This window comes from Vigna angularis, chromosome 9 (genome assembly GCF_016808095.1).
Source record: "Vigna angularis cultivar LongXiaoDou No.4 chromosome 9, ASM1680809v1, whole genome shotgun sequence".
NCBI classification, from domain to species: Eukaryota; Viridiplantae; Streptophyta; class Magnoliopsida; order Fabales; family Fabaceae; genus Vigna; species Vigna angularis.
This window is the reverse complement of record NC_068978.1, coordinates 4,316,814-4,336,811: the sequence shown is the minus strand read 5'-3', so window position 1 is coordinate 4,336,811 and position 19,998 is coordinate 4,316,814. Positions and strand designations below refer to the sequence as shown.

The 19,998-nt window shown below is 36.9% G+C and overlaps 3 protein-coding genes across 3 annotated transcripts; 1 reads left to right on the top strand and 2 right to left on the bottom strand.

Moving 5' to 3' along the window:
• Positions 1-2,202: 2,202 nt before the first annotated feature.
• Positions 2,203-10,078, bottom strand: LOC108346849 (O-fucosyltransferase 36). Its single transcript, XM_017585899.2, has 3 exons — positions 8,725-10,078; positions 3,163-3,412; positions 2,203-2,587 (listed from the first exon to the last, which is right to left on the bottom strand). Exons 1-3 carry the CDS (start codon positions 9,927-9,929, stop codon positions 2,411-2,413), a joined length of 1,632 nt encoding a protein of 543 aa, XP_017441388.1. The 5' UTR covers positions 9,930-10,078; the 3' UTR covers positions 2,203-2,410.
• A 1,836-nt stretch (positions 10,079-11,914) lies between these two features.
• LOC128194053 (protein MAINTENANCE OF MERISTEMS-like) lies at positions 11,915-13,246 on the top strand. Its single transcript, XM_052868642.1, has 4 exons — positions 11,915-12,122; positions 12,176-12,366; positions 12,454-13,035; positions 13,115-13,246. The coding sequence occupies exons 1-4, from the start codon at positions 11,915-11,917 to the stop codon at positions 13,214-13,216; spliced, it is 1,083 nt and encodes a 360-aa protein (XP_052724602.1). The 3' UTR covers positions 13,217-13,246.
• A 1,147-nt stretch (positions 13,247-14,393) lies between these two features.
• Positions 14,394-16,296, bottom strand: LOC128194052 (uncharacterized). Its single transcript, XM_052868641.1, has 3 exons — positions 15,752-16,296; positions 15,158-15,667; positions 14,394-15,075 (listed from the first exon to the last, which is right to left on the bottom strand). Exons 1-3 carry the CDS (start codon positions 16,294-16,296, stop codon positions 14,394-14,396), a joined length of 1,737 nt encoding a protein of 578 aa, XP_052724601.1.
• Positions 16,297-19,998: the final 3,702 nt, after the last annotated feature.

Below are 19,998 nucleotides of genomic sequence, written 5' to 3'. Positions count from 1 at the left end.
AATGAAAGTAAGTAAAGTGTACCAAGGAAAAATTAAGTAATAATTATTCCTTCTCGGTAGCCATATAGAATAACATTTTCTACTGCATAAAAATATAAGATGACTTTATGAAATAGCATGTCACTCGTTTGAATGGAAATATTTACTACACCGTGAGATAATGTCTCCAACAATGATTAAGTCCATTAGAATTTTATCTATCATGAATAAATAAATGTAACCAGATTTATACACACCAAAATTAATGAACATCATTTAAATAAAAAAATAAATCAAGCTACCCAGAGGTATGACCAAAAGAATACTATAAATTACTAACTTATTGATTCTGCAACTATTGTGATTCCTGCAGTGAGGAAAAACATGGTGCATCCGTGAACTAAATTAAGATTGTAAACTAAAGAACATAGTATAGTAGACTAAATGGTGGAGAGAGGAATATAGTCATAAAATCTGACATTAGGCAAAAAGATATGGTTTGAAGATCAATCAAGGCATCTAAAGCCTTAAGACTCACGTACAATCATGTACCATTAGGAAAGTCATGTTTTCCCTTATAATAAATGCAAATACAGGAGCTAAGACATGATGATACTCATAAGTTTTTAAATAAAAGATTATTAAACAACACAATGGTACATGACAGGATAAATTTATTTACGTATAAGAAAGGTTTGTTCCATGACTTTCATTTAAAACAGATGCTACAGTTTTCGGGAGAATAAAAGATGTTCACGGTTTTTGGAAAGAAACATGCACTGAAAAGTTACTGCAAACACATGCCTTGTAAATTATTGCAACTAAAAGAAATAGAATAAGGTAGCGGGATACCACCATTTTAAAATTGGAATAGTAATTCGGTATTACAAATATGGCCTTCGTGATTTCTTAAACAGAATGTTTCTCTTCCCTTTTCCTTTCCTTTATTCTCCTTTTTAGATGGTTTCACTATGGCATGGCCGAAGAAAATTTCCACCCAACGAATATATCATCATTCTAACATAGTCGTGAAGTTCATATCCATAGCATCAGAAATTCTTTGAAGAAAGCATGAAGTAAAGTTTCTATTAGCAACAAATTCACCACAAGATACAAGTCAGAAAATGACACTGCCATATAGAAGTTTTCAAGCAAGACCAATTGGATATTTCAGATTGACTATTACAAGGAAATCATACTACCTATACAAGGTTTAGTTCTCCTACCTCAACTCCTCCAGCTCCAACTCATTTACATGGTCTAAGGTGTCTCCAAACATCTAGATCTACTGAGTTTGTCCAGCTTCTCTACCCTGCACATTTACATCTTCCCTCTCTATCTCACGCCCTCCTCCCTTCGCTTTTTTTCTCTATCCTCTCTTCCTCTCCTTTTATTAAGGGAAGTGTAAATGTTTTATTATCTGCAGCCTTAATGTTGCACGGTTCCTAAATCAAGGAGACTAATCTTCCTTAATTTCAGCTTAAAGTCTCCGTAGCCTTCATTTCAAGTCTTGGATGTTTTGTCCTATTAGTTACATGAAGATAAATTTGGTGTCCAATCTCAATCAGTCAAGGATGCTACCGTGGAAAGGAGAAACCAATGAAAATGAGTGGGGAAAAGAATACAAAACACGTAAAGAAAGAAAATTAAAAGGAGGCTACAGTTTTCCTTAACCAAAAACAAGTATTATATGTGTTGTAATAAAATCAAAGACAATATAAATTTCACAGACAAAAATTACTAGACTCATACACTTAACTCTTAAACACCGGACCACTATCATACAATAAGAAATGTTTATTATCTGAGTCATGCAGAGAAGAGGAATATCTATTATAATATTTTGGGGTCTCACATAACCAACCAAGAAAATTACAGCCAATACAAAAAAGACATAAATTGGCCTATTGACCAGTATTTTCTTATTGGTCTATCAACCAATACAAAAGCCATGAAGGTTTTGAAAACAAGACCTTTTCATTAACTTACCTGGTGAGACTTTCTACCTCGCGTATCTTTGAATAGACTCTATCCGTGTTCAAACTAAATTTTAAGTCCTAGTGTCCCCTCTTCATATCCCGGCAACAATATTTGAAGTGACGGCAACAATTTATGGGTATGCTTAGCGCTGGTTTAAACTCAGATAATCCATTCCATGCACGGCTACTCGTTAGTAATTTATGGTTAGCATGTGTCTCATAATTAGTATACAGAACGTTGAGGAATGAGAAATGGAAGGTTGAAATAGGGCAAATTCTGGATCAGTGTATGGGTAATACAAATTATAATCATTATAACAAAAGAATGTATAACAAGCAAAACTTATCCATAACATTGCTAATTCTATTATCTTACATGACTACTCACATTGACAAATCTCCAATCATGGCACAACAAATACGTGCTGGTCCCGAGAAAACCACTTCTGTTGTTATTCATTTTCCGCTACAATGTCTGGTTCTTCACCATGGCAAAGATACTCATCACATATCGATGCAGATCCCCAGCCCCTTCTCAGCCGCAGGATGTCTTCGGTGAAAGTGGAACCAGGGGCTCCGATGAACACGCTAGACATGGCACATATAGTCTTGTCCAGCATAGCTTCCACCTTCAGCAAGAAAATATTCACATGAGCGTCGGCGAAGAAATTAAGAGTGGTAAAAAACAGTGTTGTTGAGAAGAAAGAACCATGCAATTAGAAGTTTGCAGTAAATAATTTTTACTATAAGCCACGACATATTGTTTCAGTGATTGCACTGAATTAACTGAAACTATGGTACAGTATTCTTAGACCTCTACTCCTAAACAGAAGTCAATGTCACTGCAGGACAACTGAAACTAACAAAGTTGATAATGCCGAAGTTCTTAAATTTTTATATTTTTTTGGATGCAAAAGGTTGAATGACAGAAAGAGAATAGTTACATCTACAACAAATCAATGGTTTTCAAGGAATTTGGGATAATGCCAACATTGACTGGACAAAAAAATGTGAGGATTTTTCCAAACGTAGACCACAGGCAATTATGCAATGAAAAGCATGGTCAATTATATAGTCTTGTAAACAGTTTTATTTATTTAAAGCAAACCAGAAGGCCAGACATGGAAGGTATATTGAGGTCATTAACAGAGCTGGACTTAGACTTAAAAGTACATAAAAGTAAAGCGAAGCACTGTCATCTCACCTGTGTATCTCCTTCCAAACCATGCCTGTACAACAGAGCATCCCATTTTTCTGCTGAATTTCGAGCTGGTCGCATTACAAGAGGAACAGGCCTGCCGTTCAGCACTACCAGAGACTGAAGCAGTCCAGTTTCACTTTCTGCTGCATCCGTAGAAAGATAAACAATAGGTGCATCAGCCCTTTCAACCACCCTCATGATGCAATCTGCAGCTTGAGGAATGGGGTAAAAGCAACTTGGCTTTTTAGCATTACTGCAAACATGAAAACGTATCATCAGAGACAACATAATAGTAGAAAAATTAAGGATGAACAAACCAAATTGCAGAATTTCGAAATGTTGAAGAAATTGAGCCATGAAAATGCTGCTAGCAATTGACTTGTCACAAACAACCAGGTACTTAAGATTGAAACTGTAAAATAATTCTAGAGGGCTTAATTGATCCCTCTCACAATCTTCTATTTATAAGAATAAATTGATACACAAATACATGATAAATAGGGTAACCCTAGACACAATATAATCATGATAAATAGGGTAATCCTAGACATAATATAATCATGATAAATAGGGTAACCCTTGACACACTATAATGATGATAAAATAGGATAAATATCCTAACACTCCCCCTCAAGCTGGAGCATACAAATTGTATGTACCAAGCTTGGAACAAATAAACTCAATCCGAGGACCCCCTAATGACTTGGTCAATACATCTGCGAGTTGATCGTTTGACCCAATAAACTCAGTACATATTTCTTTGGTCAACAACTTTTCACGAACAAAATGACAATCAATTTCTATATGTTTAGTCCTCTCGTGAAACACTGGATTTGATGCAATGTGGAGAGCAGCTTGATTGTCGCAATACATCTTCATAGTATGGATGTCACAAAATTTAACCTCTTGAAGGAATTGTTTCACCCATATAAGTTCACATGTTAGTGATGCCATTGCCCTATACTCGGCTTCCGCGGTTGATCGAGCTACTACATTCTGTTTCTTACTTTTCCATGAAATAATGTTTCCTCCCAGAAAAACACAATATCCTGTTGTAGACCGTCTATCAATAGGTGAACCTGCCCAATCTGCATCACAATACCCAGAGACATGAATGCTTCCTTTATCTTCATATAACAATCCTTGCCCGGGAGCCTTCTTTACATACCTTAGAATGCGAATGAGAGCATTCCAATGGTCAATACATGGAGCCTGCATGAACTGACTAACCACTCCAACTGCAAAGGATAGATCTGGCCTTGTAATAGTGAGATAAATCAGTTTGCCAACCAGCCTCCTATACCTCTCTGGATCGGAGAATAATTCACCTTCTTCTGTCCTTAATTTCTGGTTTGGGTCCATGGGACTGTCTACCGGTCTACAATCAATCATGCCTGTTTCTTGTAATATATCAAGAGCATACTTCCTTTGGGAGATTACAACTCCATCTTTTGATTGCGCTACTTCAATGCCTAAGAAATATTTGAGACTTCCAAGATCCTTGGTTTGAAAATGTCTACACAAGTACTCTTTTAGTTGAGATATTCCAACAGCATCATTTCCTGTAATGACAATATCATCAACATATACTATTAAGTAAACACATTTCCCGAGAGAAGAATGACAATAAAAAACTGAATGGTCTGCTTCACTGCGTTTTAGCCCAAATTTTTGAACAATGGAGCTAAACTTTCCAAACCAAGCACGTGGGGATTGCTTGAGGCCATATAGAGATCGATGCAATTTGCATACCATACCAGACTCCCCCTGAGCAACAAACCCTGGAGGTTGCTCCATATAAACTTCTTCCTCAAGATCACCATGTAGGAAGGCATTCTTGATATCCAATTGATGAAGTGGCCAGTGACGAATGGCTGCCATGGCAAAGAAGAGACGAATAGTAGTCATCTTGGCTACAGGAGAGAAAGTGTCACAATAATCAAGACCATAAACCTGAGTGTAACCTTTTGCAACAAGCCGAGCTTTGAGCCGATCAATTTCACCATCAGGGCTAACTTTAACTGCATACACCCATCGACAACCAACCGCCTTTTTTCCTGGGGGAAGGGGAACCAGCTCCCAAGTATTACTGTGGTCAAGAGCCTGCATTTCTGCAATCATAGCTTGTCGCCATCCAGGATGATCAAGTGCTTCTTTCACATTCTTGGGTATAACAACAGAGGACACTGAGGATAAAAGAGAAAAATAGGAGGGCGACAATCGATGATAGCTTAGAAAATTACAAATGGGATGAGGGTTCCGAGTGGAACGAGTACCTTTTCTGAGGGCAATAGGCCATGCTGAATCATTTGCACCAGGAGGCGTGGGAGGAGGTGACGAGGGAGAAGAATCTGAAGTAGGAGATTCACCATTGTCTTGGGGAGGTGGACTATCCATTGGGGCCCTGTGTGGGATGATCTCAGTATGTGGAGAAACAGGTGTAGAAGGATTGTGATCATGACTGGGAATGACAGGGACAGTGGAGCTATTTGACTCAACCATTGGAATAGGAAGGACCTGCTGGAGGATAGAAACATCCTGAACAGATGGAGAGAAGTAAGGAGTCTGTTCAAAGAATGTGACATTGGCAGACATGTAATACTTCTTAGTTTCAGGAGAGTAACACCGATATCCTTTTTGAAGTCGAGAATAGCCTAAGAAGACACATTTGAGAGCGCGAGCGGAGAGTTTGTCTAGACCTGGAGACATGTCATGAACAAAACATACACAGCCAAACACTCGGGGAGATGTATGAAAGAGAGGATCATTAGGAAACAAAATGGAGAAAGGGACTTTATTATCAAGAGAGGAGGAGGGCATCCTATTAATAAGATAACATGCAGTTAAGATGGCATCCCCCCAGTGATGGACAGGAATATGGGCACCAAGCAAAAGGGTACGAGCAGTTTCAACCAAGTGTCTATTTTTTCGTTCTGCTATACCATTTTGCTGTGGTGTATGAGGACAAGTAGACTGATGTAAGATACCATGGGAACTCAAGATGGCAGAAAAGGAGGATGAAAAATACTCTTTGGCATTATCACTTCTTAATATTTTGATTACTTGACCAAATTGATTCTTGATTTCATTCAAAAAGGATGTAAAGATAGCTAACAATTCAGAACGATTTTTCATAAGATAAACCCAAGTACATCTTGAATATTCATCAATAAAGGTAACAAAATATCTATAACCAAAGGAGGAGATACGACTAGGTCCCCATATATCAGAATGGATGATGGAAAAACTAGAATTACATATTGATTGAGACCTTTTAGGAAAGGAAGATCTAACATGTTTTCCTAATTGACATGACTCACATTCTAAGGTTTGGAGACCACTAAGTTCAGGACACATCTTTTTTAATTTGGACAAATGAGGATGGCCAAGTCGATCATGTAGCACTTTAGGATTAAGAGCAGCAACACAAGACACCCTTGGACGAGATCCAAAATGGTATAATCCGCCAGCTTCATATCCTTCTCCAATCTGTCTCCCCGAACCACGCTCCTGTATAACAAAAGATTTATGATCAAAGGTTATTGAACAATTTAACATTTTAGTCAACTGGCTTAAGGAAATTAAATTAAAAGGACAATTAGGGACAAAAAGGACTGAGTTGAGATTGAGGGAGGGAGACAAAGAAACATGACCGACTCCTTTGGAAGAAGTTTTAGATCCATTTGCAAGGGTTATGAAATGAGGTTTTTCTCGAAAGGAAATAGATGAGAACAAAGAGGTATTACCAGAAATGTGATCAGAAGCACCTGAGTCAATTACCCATGAATTTTGACATTCCATAGATTGAGAAACGCAGGCTGTTGATGTATTGGGAGATTGAGATGGTTGTGCCAAGCTGTTAGACTTTAACCTTAAATACTCTTGATATTCATCCTCAGAAAACATAGAAGTAGAGGTTTCAGTTTTCAAAGTGGAAGTTTCAGTCTTCGAAATATTGGCGGTTTTGGAAGGGAAACCATGTAAGGAGTAGCAATTCTCTTGAGTATGACCCATCCTTTTACAATATGTGCATTGAGTACGTCCCCGACCTCCTCGTCCTCCTCCTCTAGTGCCACGTCCTCCTCTTCCTCGTGTGGCAACCATGACAGATGGTTCCACTAGTTCATGCGCTTCTTGAGTTTGAGATACTGGGACACGCAGAAGGCGAGTGGTCAATGTTTCCATAGAGGGGACCTCATGACTAGTTAGAAGTTGATCTCTGAGATGATCAAAATCGGGATGTAGGGCACGAAGGATCAACACCATGTAGAATTTGTCTAGTTTCTTTTTTATATCCTCTAATGGATCTACTTCCAAAAACATCCTAAGTTCTTCGACAGCAGATTGGGCTTCAGTCATGAAGGACACCATATCATGGTCTGCCATTTTAAGAGATGCAAGTTTATTCGTAGTGTCATAGAGACGTTGAATATCGTTGGCATAAATGCTTTGGGCTTTCTTCCAAAAGGAGTGACAAGTTTTGAAAGCCCTCAAAGATACAAAAAGTTTGGGTTCCACTGATTGCCATAACAGGGCACACAACTGGAAATCTGCTTGTTTCCACTGATCAGCTTTTTCAGTAGGCACATGGCTTCCATCTCGCTCAAGGTGGTCATAATGCCCTTGGCCAAGGAACCACATTTCAACGGCAGCAGACCATGATAGATAATTTTTTCCATTTAGCTTCTCGGAGGTAATTGATGGACTTCCAGAGAAGGAAAGAGTACTGCCAGACGCCATTTCTGAAGAAGACGAATAGTACTAACGAAGAACAAGAAAACCCTAAGGGTTTAGACGAAGGAAACTTTGACAGTGATGGACGACGGTGGCCGGCAATGGCGGGCGGTGGCCGGCGGTGACGGTGGCCGGACGGTGGCCGGAGACGGTGGCCGGACGGTGGCCGGCGACGGCCGACGGTGGCCGACGGTTGACGGTGGCCGGCGGCGGGCAGCGGCGGGCAGCGGCGGGCGACAAAGAACTGTGGCGCCGGACAAATATATATTACGAGACAGAAACCAGAGCGGGATCGACCCGCTCTGATACCAACTTAAGATTGAAACTGTAAAATAATTCTAGAGGGCTTAATTGATCCCTCTCACAATCTTCTATTTATAAGAATAAATTGATACACAAATACATGATAAATAGGGTAACCCTAGACACAATATAATCATGATAAATAGGGTAATCCTAGACATAATATAATCATGATAAATAGGGTAACCCTTGACACACTATAATGATGATAAAATAGGATAAATATCCTAACACAGGTCACACATGCAAAGTTTAGACTTACATAATACATACATGATGCATATCATACTCTAGTAATATGAGAAAATGGTCCATGGCACTATCAATGTAAAGAAATTTTGCACTATCTCAAATATGGTAACTTTGCTGACATTTACAATAGCTACATTAAAAGTTAGTTATCATGATTTCTTACTAGATGAATAGTTTTCAAAACTTTTTACATTGACAATACATAGAAATTAAATTCTAACTTTATATGGGTTACGATAGATTACAAAGGGGAAATGAAAGAAAGAGAGGGTATACCAGAACTTCAAAAACCCGTGTCTTCGAAAATGCAATGCAATGAAGTTCCTTCCGAGAAATGTCTGAATAAACCGTTGGGCAGTGAGTGAAATAAGGTGATTAGGTTCAATGAGAGTCTTGCATTGGTGTGCAATTGGCCCACCAGGTTGCATCACCCATTCTGGCTCCACTTCAGCATAGAACACATCCCCAATTGCCATAACATCATCATCATAGTTAAACTTCCCCAGCACATCCTGAGCCGTCTTGTTCTTCGGATTCCGGGTATCCTCATCCCACACGGCCTCTTGTTTATTCATAGTCACACCTAAACCCCCCAACTTCTTCAACCATTCATCGTCCAAGTAACAAGGCGTGGGCTTCGAAAAGTAACACAAAAACTTATCAATGTGCATGTGACCCTTCTTTATATTCGAAAACTCCTCAAACGAAAACACCACTTTCTTCCCCAAGCACTTGTTAATGCGATCAATATCCACAACTCTATCGTACCGGTAATCCACCTTGGAACTAGGAATCACTAAAGCCCTATTTAGCAAAGCAGCGAAAAATATGTGTTTCTCCAAACAAATCAAATGGTTAGACATTTGCCCAGACACGCATATAGCAAGTAAAAATTTACCATCTCTAGGGTTCCACTGGATGGTTCTCCTCTGCGACAAATTCTGATCCACCGTTCTACACCTATCGTAAACAACGCCGTTCAAAGTAGCGTTTAAATCGAACTCAGGCTCAACTATGTTCCCCATGGAATGCGGGTTCAACAGAACCTGCTGAATCTCTTGGTTGAGGGAAATCTGCTTGAACAACGCAGATTTCAGATCCTCCAATTGGTTCGGATCCGACGCGTTGGACCGACGCGTGGTGTTCCACGCGATTAAGAGTCCTAGCTGCTGTCGCCGCAAGAGGTTAATGGCGCGCAATTCAGATTCCTTCATTCGATCAGTGACGGAATCGAATTGGAAGGAAGAGCTTGAGAAGACACTGTGGAAATTGGCGACGGAGAAGAAGAGGATGACGAGGAGGAAAGCGAGGATTGTGACAATGTACTTCTTCTGGTATATAAAATTCCGGCGGAAGAAGCGCGGAGAGCGATCTTCGACGTGGAAGACGGCGGCCGGGGACGGGGACGGAGGTTTGCGGTGGTTCTGGTCGACGAGGTTGCGGCGGTCGTCCTCCTCGTCGGAGGAGGAGTCATTGTGCATTAGTATATTGTTGGCCACGGCGGCGACCGAGTTAGGGACGAGTGAACGAAGTGAGTCGAGAGGGGTGTGTCGGTTGCGCGTAGCAGTGTGCGACGATACACCATAAAACGTGTGTGTGCTTGCGTGTAAGACATCCCAGCAGTAGAAGCAAGGTGAGTGAGTCGGTAGTTGAAAATGATTGCATCAAGGAAGACGCTGTGGGCCCCATTAGACGTTTCAACAACGGGTGTTACTCCCTTCACTACCCCAACTTTCTCCCTGCACCTCTCCAATTTGCTTTAATTCCAGTTATATCTTCAGTTAAATTTTTTTTACTTTTACTATTTTAATATTTTAATTTATTTAAACCTAATTTTCCTATTTACTCCCTACACCTACCATTCCATCTTCCATATCCGTTTAACAATCTCTCTTTCGTCTGCAACCCTCTTCTCCTCTCTTCTCCGTTTCACTTCTCTTCCTCCATTTCTTTCATTCTTCATTTTCCTTGGAGGACCGTTTGGTGTGGACCAGCCGTTGGTGCGGAGGAGGCGTTCATCTGGCGTGGAGGAGCGTGGATCTGCGGCGTCCAGGTTGGTTCTCCGTCCACCATTGTGCCTTCTGTTTTTGTGCTCCACCATTGTGCCTTCTCTTTCTGTTTTTGTGCTATCGCGCGTCTGAACAGTGTCACGAAATGCCAAAATGGATGTGGGACATCCGTTTGCCTTCGACGGATGTCTGACTTCCGTCGACAGATGTGGGATATTCGTTGAAGACCGATCAGATATCCCACATTCGTTTTGACTCTCGGATGCTAATTTTTTTTCTTTAATATTTTAATTGTTTTTATAATTATTATAACTGCAATATATATTTTATATATTTTTTTTAAATATAGTTATTTGATATATATATATATATATATATATATATATATACTTATTTTTAGATTTTCTTTAACTTAGATTATTATTTGAATATTTTATAAATTTTTTTATCTGTAGTTTCTAAGTTTGAATTAGATACGAAAACTTTTATATATTTAAATTATTTTTATTTTTTTAAATAAATATTATTAATTTAATTGTATTTAATATTAGTAAATTTGTATTTGTATTTAATTTATTTATAGTAAATTTGTATTTGTAATAATAATTAATTTAATAGTAATTAAATGGAAATGTATTTAAATATATTTTTTTTAATTAATTAGCTAATTGTTTCTTTTATTTAGTTTTTGTTGTAGTTAATAAATTAATTATTATTAGTTTAATTTATTTTGAATTGCATTTTTTATAGTTTATTAATGATATTTAAAATAATAATTTTCTTAATTTTTGAAATTAAACAAACAAATTATTGTTAGAAATGGCAAGAACATGTGGTACATCTTTTAGTTCTCGAGGTGAGAGTTCTCGAGGAGAGAGTTCGTCGCAGGGTGAAGCTCGGAGAAGACCTATCATTTCTACTCGTAGAAGTCGTGCAGCTCCTATCCAGGATGACCCCATAGCTGAGGAGCGAGCCGTTGAGGAACAAACATATGAGGCGTATGAGACTCATGGTGAGGAGAATGCATTTGAGGCCCCTGACAACGACGACGATGAGGAGGAGCATGCAGATGTTGATGACATACAAGAGGATGTCGGTGGATTTCCTGGAGGTCCACGTGATCATTCATTGCTGACGCACTATGTTCAGCATGTAGCTTATGCTATTTCCAAAGGCCGGGTGAGTGCAAAAATAAAATTTATTTTATTATTTTTTTAATAGAAATTTAATTAAATATTGATGTGTAGGATCGAGGGGACACACTGAAGTTGATCTTCCACGGAAAAAAAGTAAATAAGTTAGGACCATGCCACGAGGGAATTCAAGACATTGTGTTGAATTCCAGTTTGATGCCTCTTACAGGGATTTGTTATGATTACGTTGATAAGGGGTTACTCCTCGGATTCATAGAGAGGTGGCATTTTGAGACCAGTAGTTTCCATCTCCCTATAGGGGAGATGTCGATTACTCTTGATGACGTATCGACATTACTTCACCTGCCCGTGATGGGACAAATGTGTGATTTAGAGGAGTTGGAGTTTGAGGAGGCTCGTACAGCCCTTGTGCAACTGCTCGGCGTTGATGGTGGCACAGCAGGTGCTGAGATGGAGGACGCACGTGGTCCGAAAGTAGACTCAGCTGGCTTAGAGAGATATATGTTCAGAGGTGTGAGTCGCAACATTGGGACTATGCTGCTAGAGCATATTTGTTGCATCTAGAAGGATGCACGATTTTTGCAAATAAGAGTGCCAGATCCATACGCGTGTCTTACTTATTGTTATTTAGAGACGTACACGCGTGTGGCCGATATGTCTGGGGTGTTGCTGCACTCGCCTATTTGTACGAGCAGCTCGAGGATGCGAGTCTTGCCTCCACGAAGCAGATGGCTGGATATCTGACTCTATTTCAGGTACAGTTATAACTTTGACAGTTATTTCATGTATTTATTTCCATGTTCGAAGATGGATGTAATTTAATTGAATAATTATTTTTTTAGAGTTGGATATACGAACATTTCCCTGGCATTGGGAGGAGGCGGTTGGTGACTTCTTACGATGATACCACACCACGTGCCATGAGGTGGAAGAGCCCTAGGCAGAGTTCCACTCTCGCAGAGATTCGGTCACAGTTGGATGCGCTGACATACAATGGAGTTGTATGGCATCCGTATGAGGGGCATCGAGGCATTCGGCCATTCTTCGGCATCTGTATGTATTCTGGATGGATTCGGATTGGTGACACCCTTTGTCGTCATTTTCCTGAGCGTGTGCTGAGGCAATTTGGGTTTCAGCAAGACATTCCACGATCACCGACTACGGTTCCAGATGCAGATGTAGTGGCCATTGATCATGTTTGGTTGCACTTCAGAGCTCACGTTGTGAGTAATGTCAGACATGCAGCATCCCCTTCTGACTGTGTCGATGGGTACATTCAGTGGTTCAGGAGGGTTTCGCATCCTTATATTATTGTTGTTGCAGATGACGCGCGACCGGCTCTTGCGCCTAGACAGCGCCCCAATGTTCCACAGGAGGCACGACCCCATCGTAGATCGTCTCCACCTTCACCATCTGGCGCCCTGGTATGTTATTTTTCATTGCTTATATTATTAAATTTTGATCACCTTATTTATTTAATTGTTTGATATAATTATAATGTAGGCTAGATTTAGGCGAATGGCGAGAATGTTACAATCCTTGATATCGTGTCGTCATGTGACCGAGGGTAGTGTTGCACATCAGGTGTCAATGGACCTGCTTTAGATTGCTAATGAGGGCATCGACGAATATTCCCCGACTAAGAGAGGGCAGAGGCATGTGCGTGGTAGACGGTCGACGTCTAATTGATAGGACTTTGTATTTCATTTTTTCATTATTTGTAATAGACATTTATAATTTCTTATAATTTTAATGTTTTCATTTTGAGTTACATGTTATTTTATATTGGTTATATAGATGATCAAATATTTATATGTTTAAGTGAAAAAAAATAAGAACTTAATTAACAACTAATATAAATATCAGGAATACTGATAATATAAATATCTTCATACATAAATAAATACTACATAAATATCACGAATAATAATAATATAAATATCATGAATACTGATAATAAGTACTTAAATAACAAAATATAATAGTGTATTTTTACATATCTTCATTCATAATATAAATATCATGAATCACCTAAGTCAACATAAGATGTTGTTATGTCCATCAACTGTTCAAATGCATGCATCCTACTAGTATAAATAGATGTCCACGCTCGTGCCTCAGGATAACAGTGAGTTGAGGATATGATATTCACCGTGGGCAACGGACAACCTTCTTGTAGCTTAACCTGCATTATACAAATTACAATAATTAATTGAGTGATAAGTAATATTAAAATTAAATCATAAAAAAATGCACTTACCTGCACAAAATGACATCCATGAACATGTCCTATACAAATTAAGCGATGTTGAGTGATATCAGAAAGTGGTGTGGAACGTAGTGGGAAGATAGTATAATTTTGAGAGTATGACAAACACACTAAGATAACGTTATATCGGTTAGCAATTGCATAACCAATGTCTGGCAATGTCATCCACTTGCTCATGTTAGCCTGTTATGAATAAACTACATAAAACGGGAAACACTTACCGCCGACAGTGATTGCACCAACAAAGAGTTCCTCAGTTCTTCTAGTCTATCATAGCCTCCTACTAGGCTTGCATATTCATCACGCCATGCACTGAGTGCTTTGTACAACTCATTCCTGACAACGGGCCATGAATCTTCTCCGAGTCCCAACAACGCAGCAATGCATCTATACCCACAGTGACCATCAGCCACAACATCAACAACATCCACAATGAAGGGGTGAGTAGTAGAATGAAACTGGTCTATCATTGGAACTCTCCTTTTCTTCATTGCTTTTGGCTTTGACTGTAATTTACTTCTCATAGATGAAGATTTTATGGTTTGAATGAAAGGCGTCCACATACTCAAAATATGATGGATCTCGCGTAGTAGACCTTTCACTTCGTTTAACTTTACTTTTTTGTGCACCCTTTGTCTTGACTTTATGTAATGGAGGGACCATTGATGTTAATGTAGGACAAACAATCTCAAGTAACTTCTGCTTGATGGTGACTTTACCGCCAACGTCAACCTCATTGAATCGTTCTTCTACTTGTTTCAACTCATCTTTAATGGATAACTGAGGCTCAGTTTCATTTAATTCAACATTTGAGAAATGCAATCTTCGCCACATGATATGAAATTCACCTATAGGGATCATCCTAGGATCATATCGTGCTAATTCACATGCACATGGGACACCAAATGTACGTCTCAATACGCATCCACACTTTGAGGAGTTCAATCCTATCTGCTGCACTATTTTCAATTCCTTAGTAATGAGATCCAATGCATATCGAGACACACGTCCAATAAGTTCTCTATATGTGTAGCCTTTAAAATGGTCACTCGTGAGCAATAAACTACTTTCAAATGAAGCCTTAATCTTGTTGTGTTGTAGGATAATGACGTTATGAATATTATCCCAACAAGAACACAAATCACCCATACTATTGCCCAGAACTTTCTTCAGGCTCCAATGAGCAGATTCAGCCCTGAAACAAAAAAAAAACCTTCAACAAGTGCAAATAAATATTTATCTACAAAACAAATAAATAAAATAACATTACAACATACCTATTTGTGGTTGTGTTCCCTAAATGCATTACTTTGTTCGTCCAGAACTTTACAAAGTATGTGCTGTACGGAATAATCCAAGTCTGATTGACATATTCAAAGAACAAAGGCCATGAACTGCTTGCGTATTGAAAACCATTCACATACTCAGCAAACAAGCTTTCATCAGCACAATCCATCACATTTTCCCATGCATCCATCAACACTTCCCAAACCTCAGTAGAATGAACTAACATTTTGCATTTAGCTTTAACATTTTTAAGGATGTGGAACCGACATAACATCTGATATGACTCAGGGAATACATTTGCTATGGCATTCATCAAAGCCAAGTCTCGGTCAGTGACAATGACTTTAGGACCACCCTCAAATGTTAAAAATAAACCTTTCAGCTTTTCTAAAGCCCATGTGAAATTACTCTGCCTTTCAGTAGACAAGAAAGCAAATGTTGTTGAGAAGGTTAACCCTGTAGACATCATACCCACAATCTCAAGCAACGGAAGTCTATATCTATTTGTTTTATATGTGGAATCCATCATAAATACAACATTAAATGAGTTTAACAATTTGACCGCATCAGGATGTGTCCAAAACAAGTCAGTAACAACCTCTGAATCATCAGCACACCTACTCCAGTGAATGTACTTATCCCGATCCAACAACATCATAAGTTCTTGTAGTTCAGTTCTGGACCCTCTTAATGATCGTTTATACGCATGCCTTGCGTTGTAGATTTGTTTAATCGTTGTAACATTTCGATCATTATTTTGTTTGAGTGTTAATAAAATATTTGCAGGTGTAATTTTACTCTTTGTCATATCAACCAGTAATGACTTCTCACTCGTATTTAACTTGCCAGCATAAGGGTGACCAACTAAAGTTTCAGCTAACTCATGGTTGTGATGTCCACACATCACCTTCAACACCCATCCGGCCCCATCTGAACATGGTTTACCCTTTAATCTAAACGGACATTCACATTTACGAGTGCCGTATACACTAGCCACTGCATCAACTTTGTATTTCCTATATTTCCCCCCTCTTTCACATCCAAGTATGACGAACGTTTTTCTTCCCCGTACACCAGTAGCTATGTCAGATCTTACTATTACCACAACAAATTCTAAATCATAAGTCATCCCTCTTACCCATTGAATTAAGTGCTCCCGTGAACAAAATATTTCATTTGTTGTAAATTTATTTGTTAAATCCCTCTCTACAACTTTGCTAATTGATGAAGACAAATCAGATTTTAAACTATAACCAATTTCAGAATCCATATGAAGATATTCATCCATTTTAAATAATAATCACCTATAAAATTATAATGAGCCTTATTAACATAATTAATAATTAATCAAACAAATATAAAAATATTAATATAATTAAATTATATATTTGATATAAATAAAATAATAAGTAATTTTTTATATAATTATAAAATTGTTAAATAATTAAAGATACAAAAATCATGTATAAAAAATATATATTTTACAAAATTATTACATTTAAAAACTAATTATATATAACATCCAAAATTAAAAATTTGAATATAAACTAATATAAATATATGTTATTAAAATATATTAAAAATATATTCAAAAATAATAAATTAAAATATTTAAATTAAATTATTAAAATATTTAATAAAATAATAAAACAAACCCAAAATAAAAATGAAACCTTTAACGGAGGACATCCTTCAACGGATGTCAACATCCGTTTAAGGTAAAACAGATCCGTTTTACCTTAAACGGATGTTGACATCCGTTGAAGGATGTCCTCCGTTTAGGGTTTTATGCGAAAGGCTTCTTTTAGTTTAGGGTTTATGCGAAGGGTTCATTGTACTACGTACTTGGAGGAAGCACCACAAACGCACTGCACCGCTTCACGTATTACACCACTTCACGCACTACACTACGAGAGCAACATTGTACCACCACAGAAGATTGCTTGATAATTCTTTTCATCACCACCAACCTTTGCAACTTGTAGTATCTCACACCAGAGAGAATGTTAAAATGAAAGGAAAGTATTTTACTCATGCAAAGGACTAGATAGGTTATTAGTGAAATAGATTATGAATAAGTAAAATTAAAAAATAATAACCCTAAAAGTAAAATTTTACTGAGGGGCAAAATAATAAATGGGAGGTGTAGGGAGAAAGTTGGGGTGGTGGAGGGAGCAACACCCTTCAACAACTGCTTGTTGGGTTCGCCGAGCCCAACTTCCCCGTGAGTATGGGCTTGTTTCACTAAGGATATTAGGGGCTTTCACCCTACACATTCAAGATGAGTTTCAGGCAGTTGCTTCCTCCACCACCACGTAATACTCCATGCACCTCCCTAATTTTCATATATTCCAAAAATACCCCACAGTAAATATAAGTTTTACTATTTAACTTGACTAAATTTTTTTAAAAACCTAAATCTGTCCTACACCCTCACCTTTCACTTTCACTTTTTTTTAGCAGTGCGGCGGTTCGAGTGAGCGAGGCGAGAGGTTAGTACTTTTTACATGTTTGCATTCATCGTCCGCCTAACAATGGAGTCCCAAAGTTGCATCCACCGTCCATTCTCACTACCCCTTGACTGTAAGTATTCTCGTGATTATTCTTTTGTATGTTTATATTCATAACTACCACTGCAGTGCCCTTTTTTCTTCTTCACAACTTTCATCATATCATACCAAATTTCACACATCAAAATATAAATATAATGGTAAGCAAATTTAATTTAATTTGTTTTTATCTGTTTTATCTTATCTTTACTATTTTCACACGATAACTTTTTGTGTCGTTCCACATCACACTGTTAACGAAACGTGTGAGGGCAATGATAGAAGAAACTTTTCTCGGGACTTTGGATAGAGGTCATCTCTTATTTTTCTTTGTTTAAGAGTGTTAGAGCAAAGGAAAAATTATTCTGTTTGGATTATTTCATTTTGTATCGATAATGCATTTTTCAAAATTTTATTTTGAGATATGTGATTCATTTGTTGTTTTCATATTAAGAATTTAGCATTGAGTTAAATTATGTTTAATAGTTTTCATGAATGTGGATGTGCAGAAGAAGAAGAAAGTGAAAAATGGGAAAAAGACAGTGAATCTGAAATGAAATGGACTGGACATGTATATTACTGGTGAGAAGGAACATTCTCTTTAACCTCTCAAGCAATAAGAACAAAGTCAAGCCAAAAAGTGGAGTTTCCGTTTTCCATTTTTCACAGAAAGACACCATTGCTACGCCACACGTAGAAAGACACAAAGACATCATTTCATTAACGGATGTCAACATTCGTCCGGTTTCCCATATTCGTTCCCTTACCAAACGCATGCTGACATCCGTTGCACAATATTAAGAATATAAACCAATAAAAATAACTAAAAAAATATAAATATAAAAATAACTAATAATTAAAACACTGAAACGCATAGTCAATCCACTCTTCAACGAATCTCCATATACGTTCACGCATCTTGATATCCGTTGCACACAGTTATGGATATTGACATCTGTTTCATTTATCCACACCTGTTTTTGTCGCTCTGCTTAATTAACCCACTGCATGACCTTCAACCACCTTCAACAATCAATGCACCACCACCTTCAACAACTACCACTTCACCACGCCAGCATTAAAGCTTTCCACCTCCAACAAAACACACCAAGGAGAAGGGAAACACACAGGGAGGAGAGGAGAAGCAGAGAATTTGAGCTCGAACATCAAATACGTGGGGATGCAGAGTCTATATACCGGTGGAGATGGGTATAAATATTAATGAAAAGTAATTGAAAGTTAAAAAATATTTACTGAGGGGGATGAGGGGTAAAATTGGAATGGAGTGGTGCAAGTAGTGTTCTGTTGTGATGGAGGGAGCAACCTCCTGAGTTTCATCCTGAACCTCCAAATATTTTGAAAAGCACGATTTTATCCCTCAATTAAAAGCAATTATAATGTTATTAAATTTTAATAAAAGAAGAAAAATCTTTGAACAAATTCTTTTAACAACTTTCATCTTTTAATAACTTTATCTTTCTTCACTGTTTTTCTTTCGGATTTTAATTTATTTTTTCTTTGTTTCCTTTGATTTCTCCACATATATTTATTTTAATTAATTAATAATTTATATTTTGATTAAATATCGTTGTTTTCAATTATTTTTTTTTCTAGTTTTTAATTTTTAATTATTTTTTTTATTTTAATTAATTAAATATTTATAAAAATGTTTGAATTAATTATATTTTTTTGAATTAAATATTTTAGTTTGTAAATATTTAATATTTATTTTAATTTTTTTAATTTATAGAATATATAGTTTTTTATTTCTAATAATATATTAATGAATTAATTAATATGATTAAATTTTTTTTTGTTTTGAATTATTTAATGTTTAGTATTTTAATTTTTTATAATTTTTACATATTTTGTTACTTTTCTTAATGAAATATTAGGATTTTATAATTATATAAATATTTTAATTAATTAAATTTATTTTGAATTAAAATTAATTCTTTGTAATTATTTAATATTTATTTAAAATTTTTATAACTTCTTATAATTTAATGTTTGATTTGTTTGATATTTAATATTTATTTAAAACTACCTAAAAATCATATAAAATTTTCGTATCAATTTTACATACCAATCTTATTTTAATAAATTAAAAAAATGTCATACAATTTATTGTGTAAAAAAAATTAAGAAAATGAAAAACTAATAAAATAAATTAAACATTTATAATTAAATTATAAAATCAATAAAATAATGTAATAAACTTAAAAAATAAAACACCAAAATAATAATATTTAAATTGAATGATCACGAAACTTAAAACTTAG

What these genes read in the sequence shown, in the direction of transcription:
- LOC128194052 (XM_052868641.1), bottom strand. Translation starts at nt 16,296, where the DNA reads ATGACTTATGATTTAGAATTTGTTGTGGTAATAGTAAGATCTGACATA. An exon ending in TCAGAGGTTGTTACTGACTT is followed by an intron (nt 15,668 to 15,751) that starts GTTTTGGACACA and finishes TAAAACAAATAG; the next exon opens with ATATAGACTTCCGTTGCTTG. An exon ending in GGGAACACAACCACAAATAG is followed by an intron (nt 15,076 to 15,157) that starts GTATGTTGTAAT and finishes TTTTTGTTTCAG; the next exon opens with GGCTGAATCTGCTCATTGGA.
- LOC108346849 (XM_017585899.2), bottom strand. Translation starts at nt 9,929, where the DNA reads ATGCACAATGACTCCTCCTCCGACGAGGAGGACGACCGCCGCAACCTC. An exon ending in CACGGGTTTTTGAAGTTCTG is followed by an intron (nt 3,413 to 8,724) that starts GTATACCCTCTC and finishes TCATGTTTGCAG; the next exon opens with TAATGCTAAAAAGCCAAGTT. An exon ending in GTTTGGAAGGAGATACACAG is followed by an intron (nt 2,588 to 3,162) that starts GTGAGATGACAG and finishes TTCTTGCTGAAG; the next exon opens with GTGGAAGCTATGCTGGACAA.
- LOC128194053 (XM_052868642.1), top strand. Translation starts at nt 11,915, where the DNA reads ATGTCGATTACTCTTGATGACGTATCGACATTACTTCACCTGCCCGTG. An exon ending in AGAGAGATATATGTTCAGAG is followed by an intron (nt 12,123 to 12,175) that starts GTGTGAGTCGCA and finishes TGTTGCATCTAG; the next exon opens with AAGGATGCACGATTTTTGCA. An exon ending in CTTCACCATCTGGCGCCCTG is followed by an intron (nt 13,036 to 13,114) that starts GTATGTTATTTT and finishes ATTATAATGTAG; the next exon opens with GCTAGATTTAGGCGAATGGC.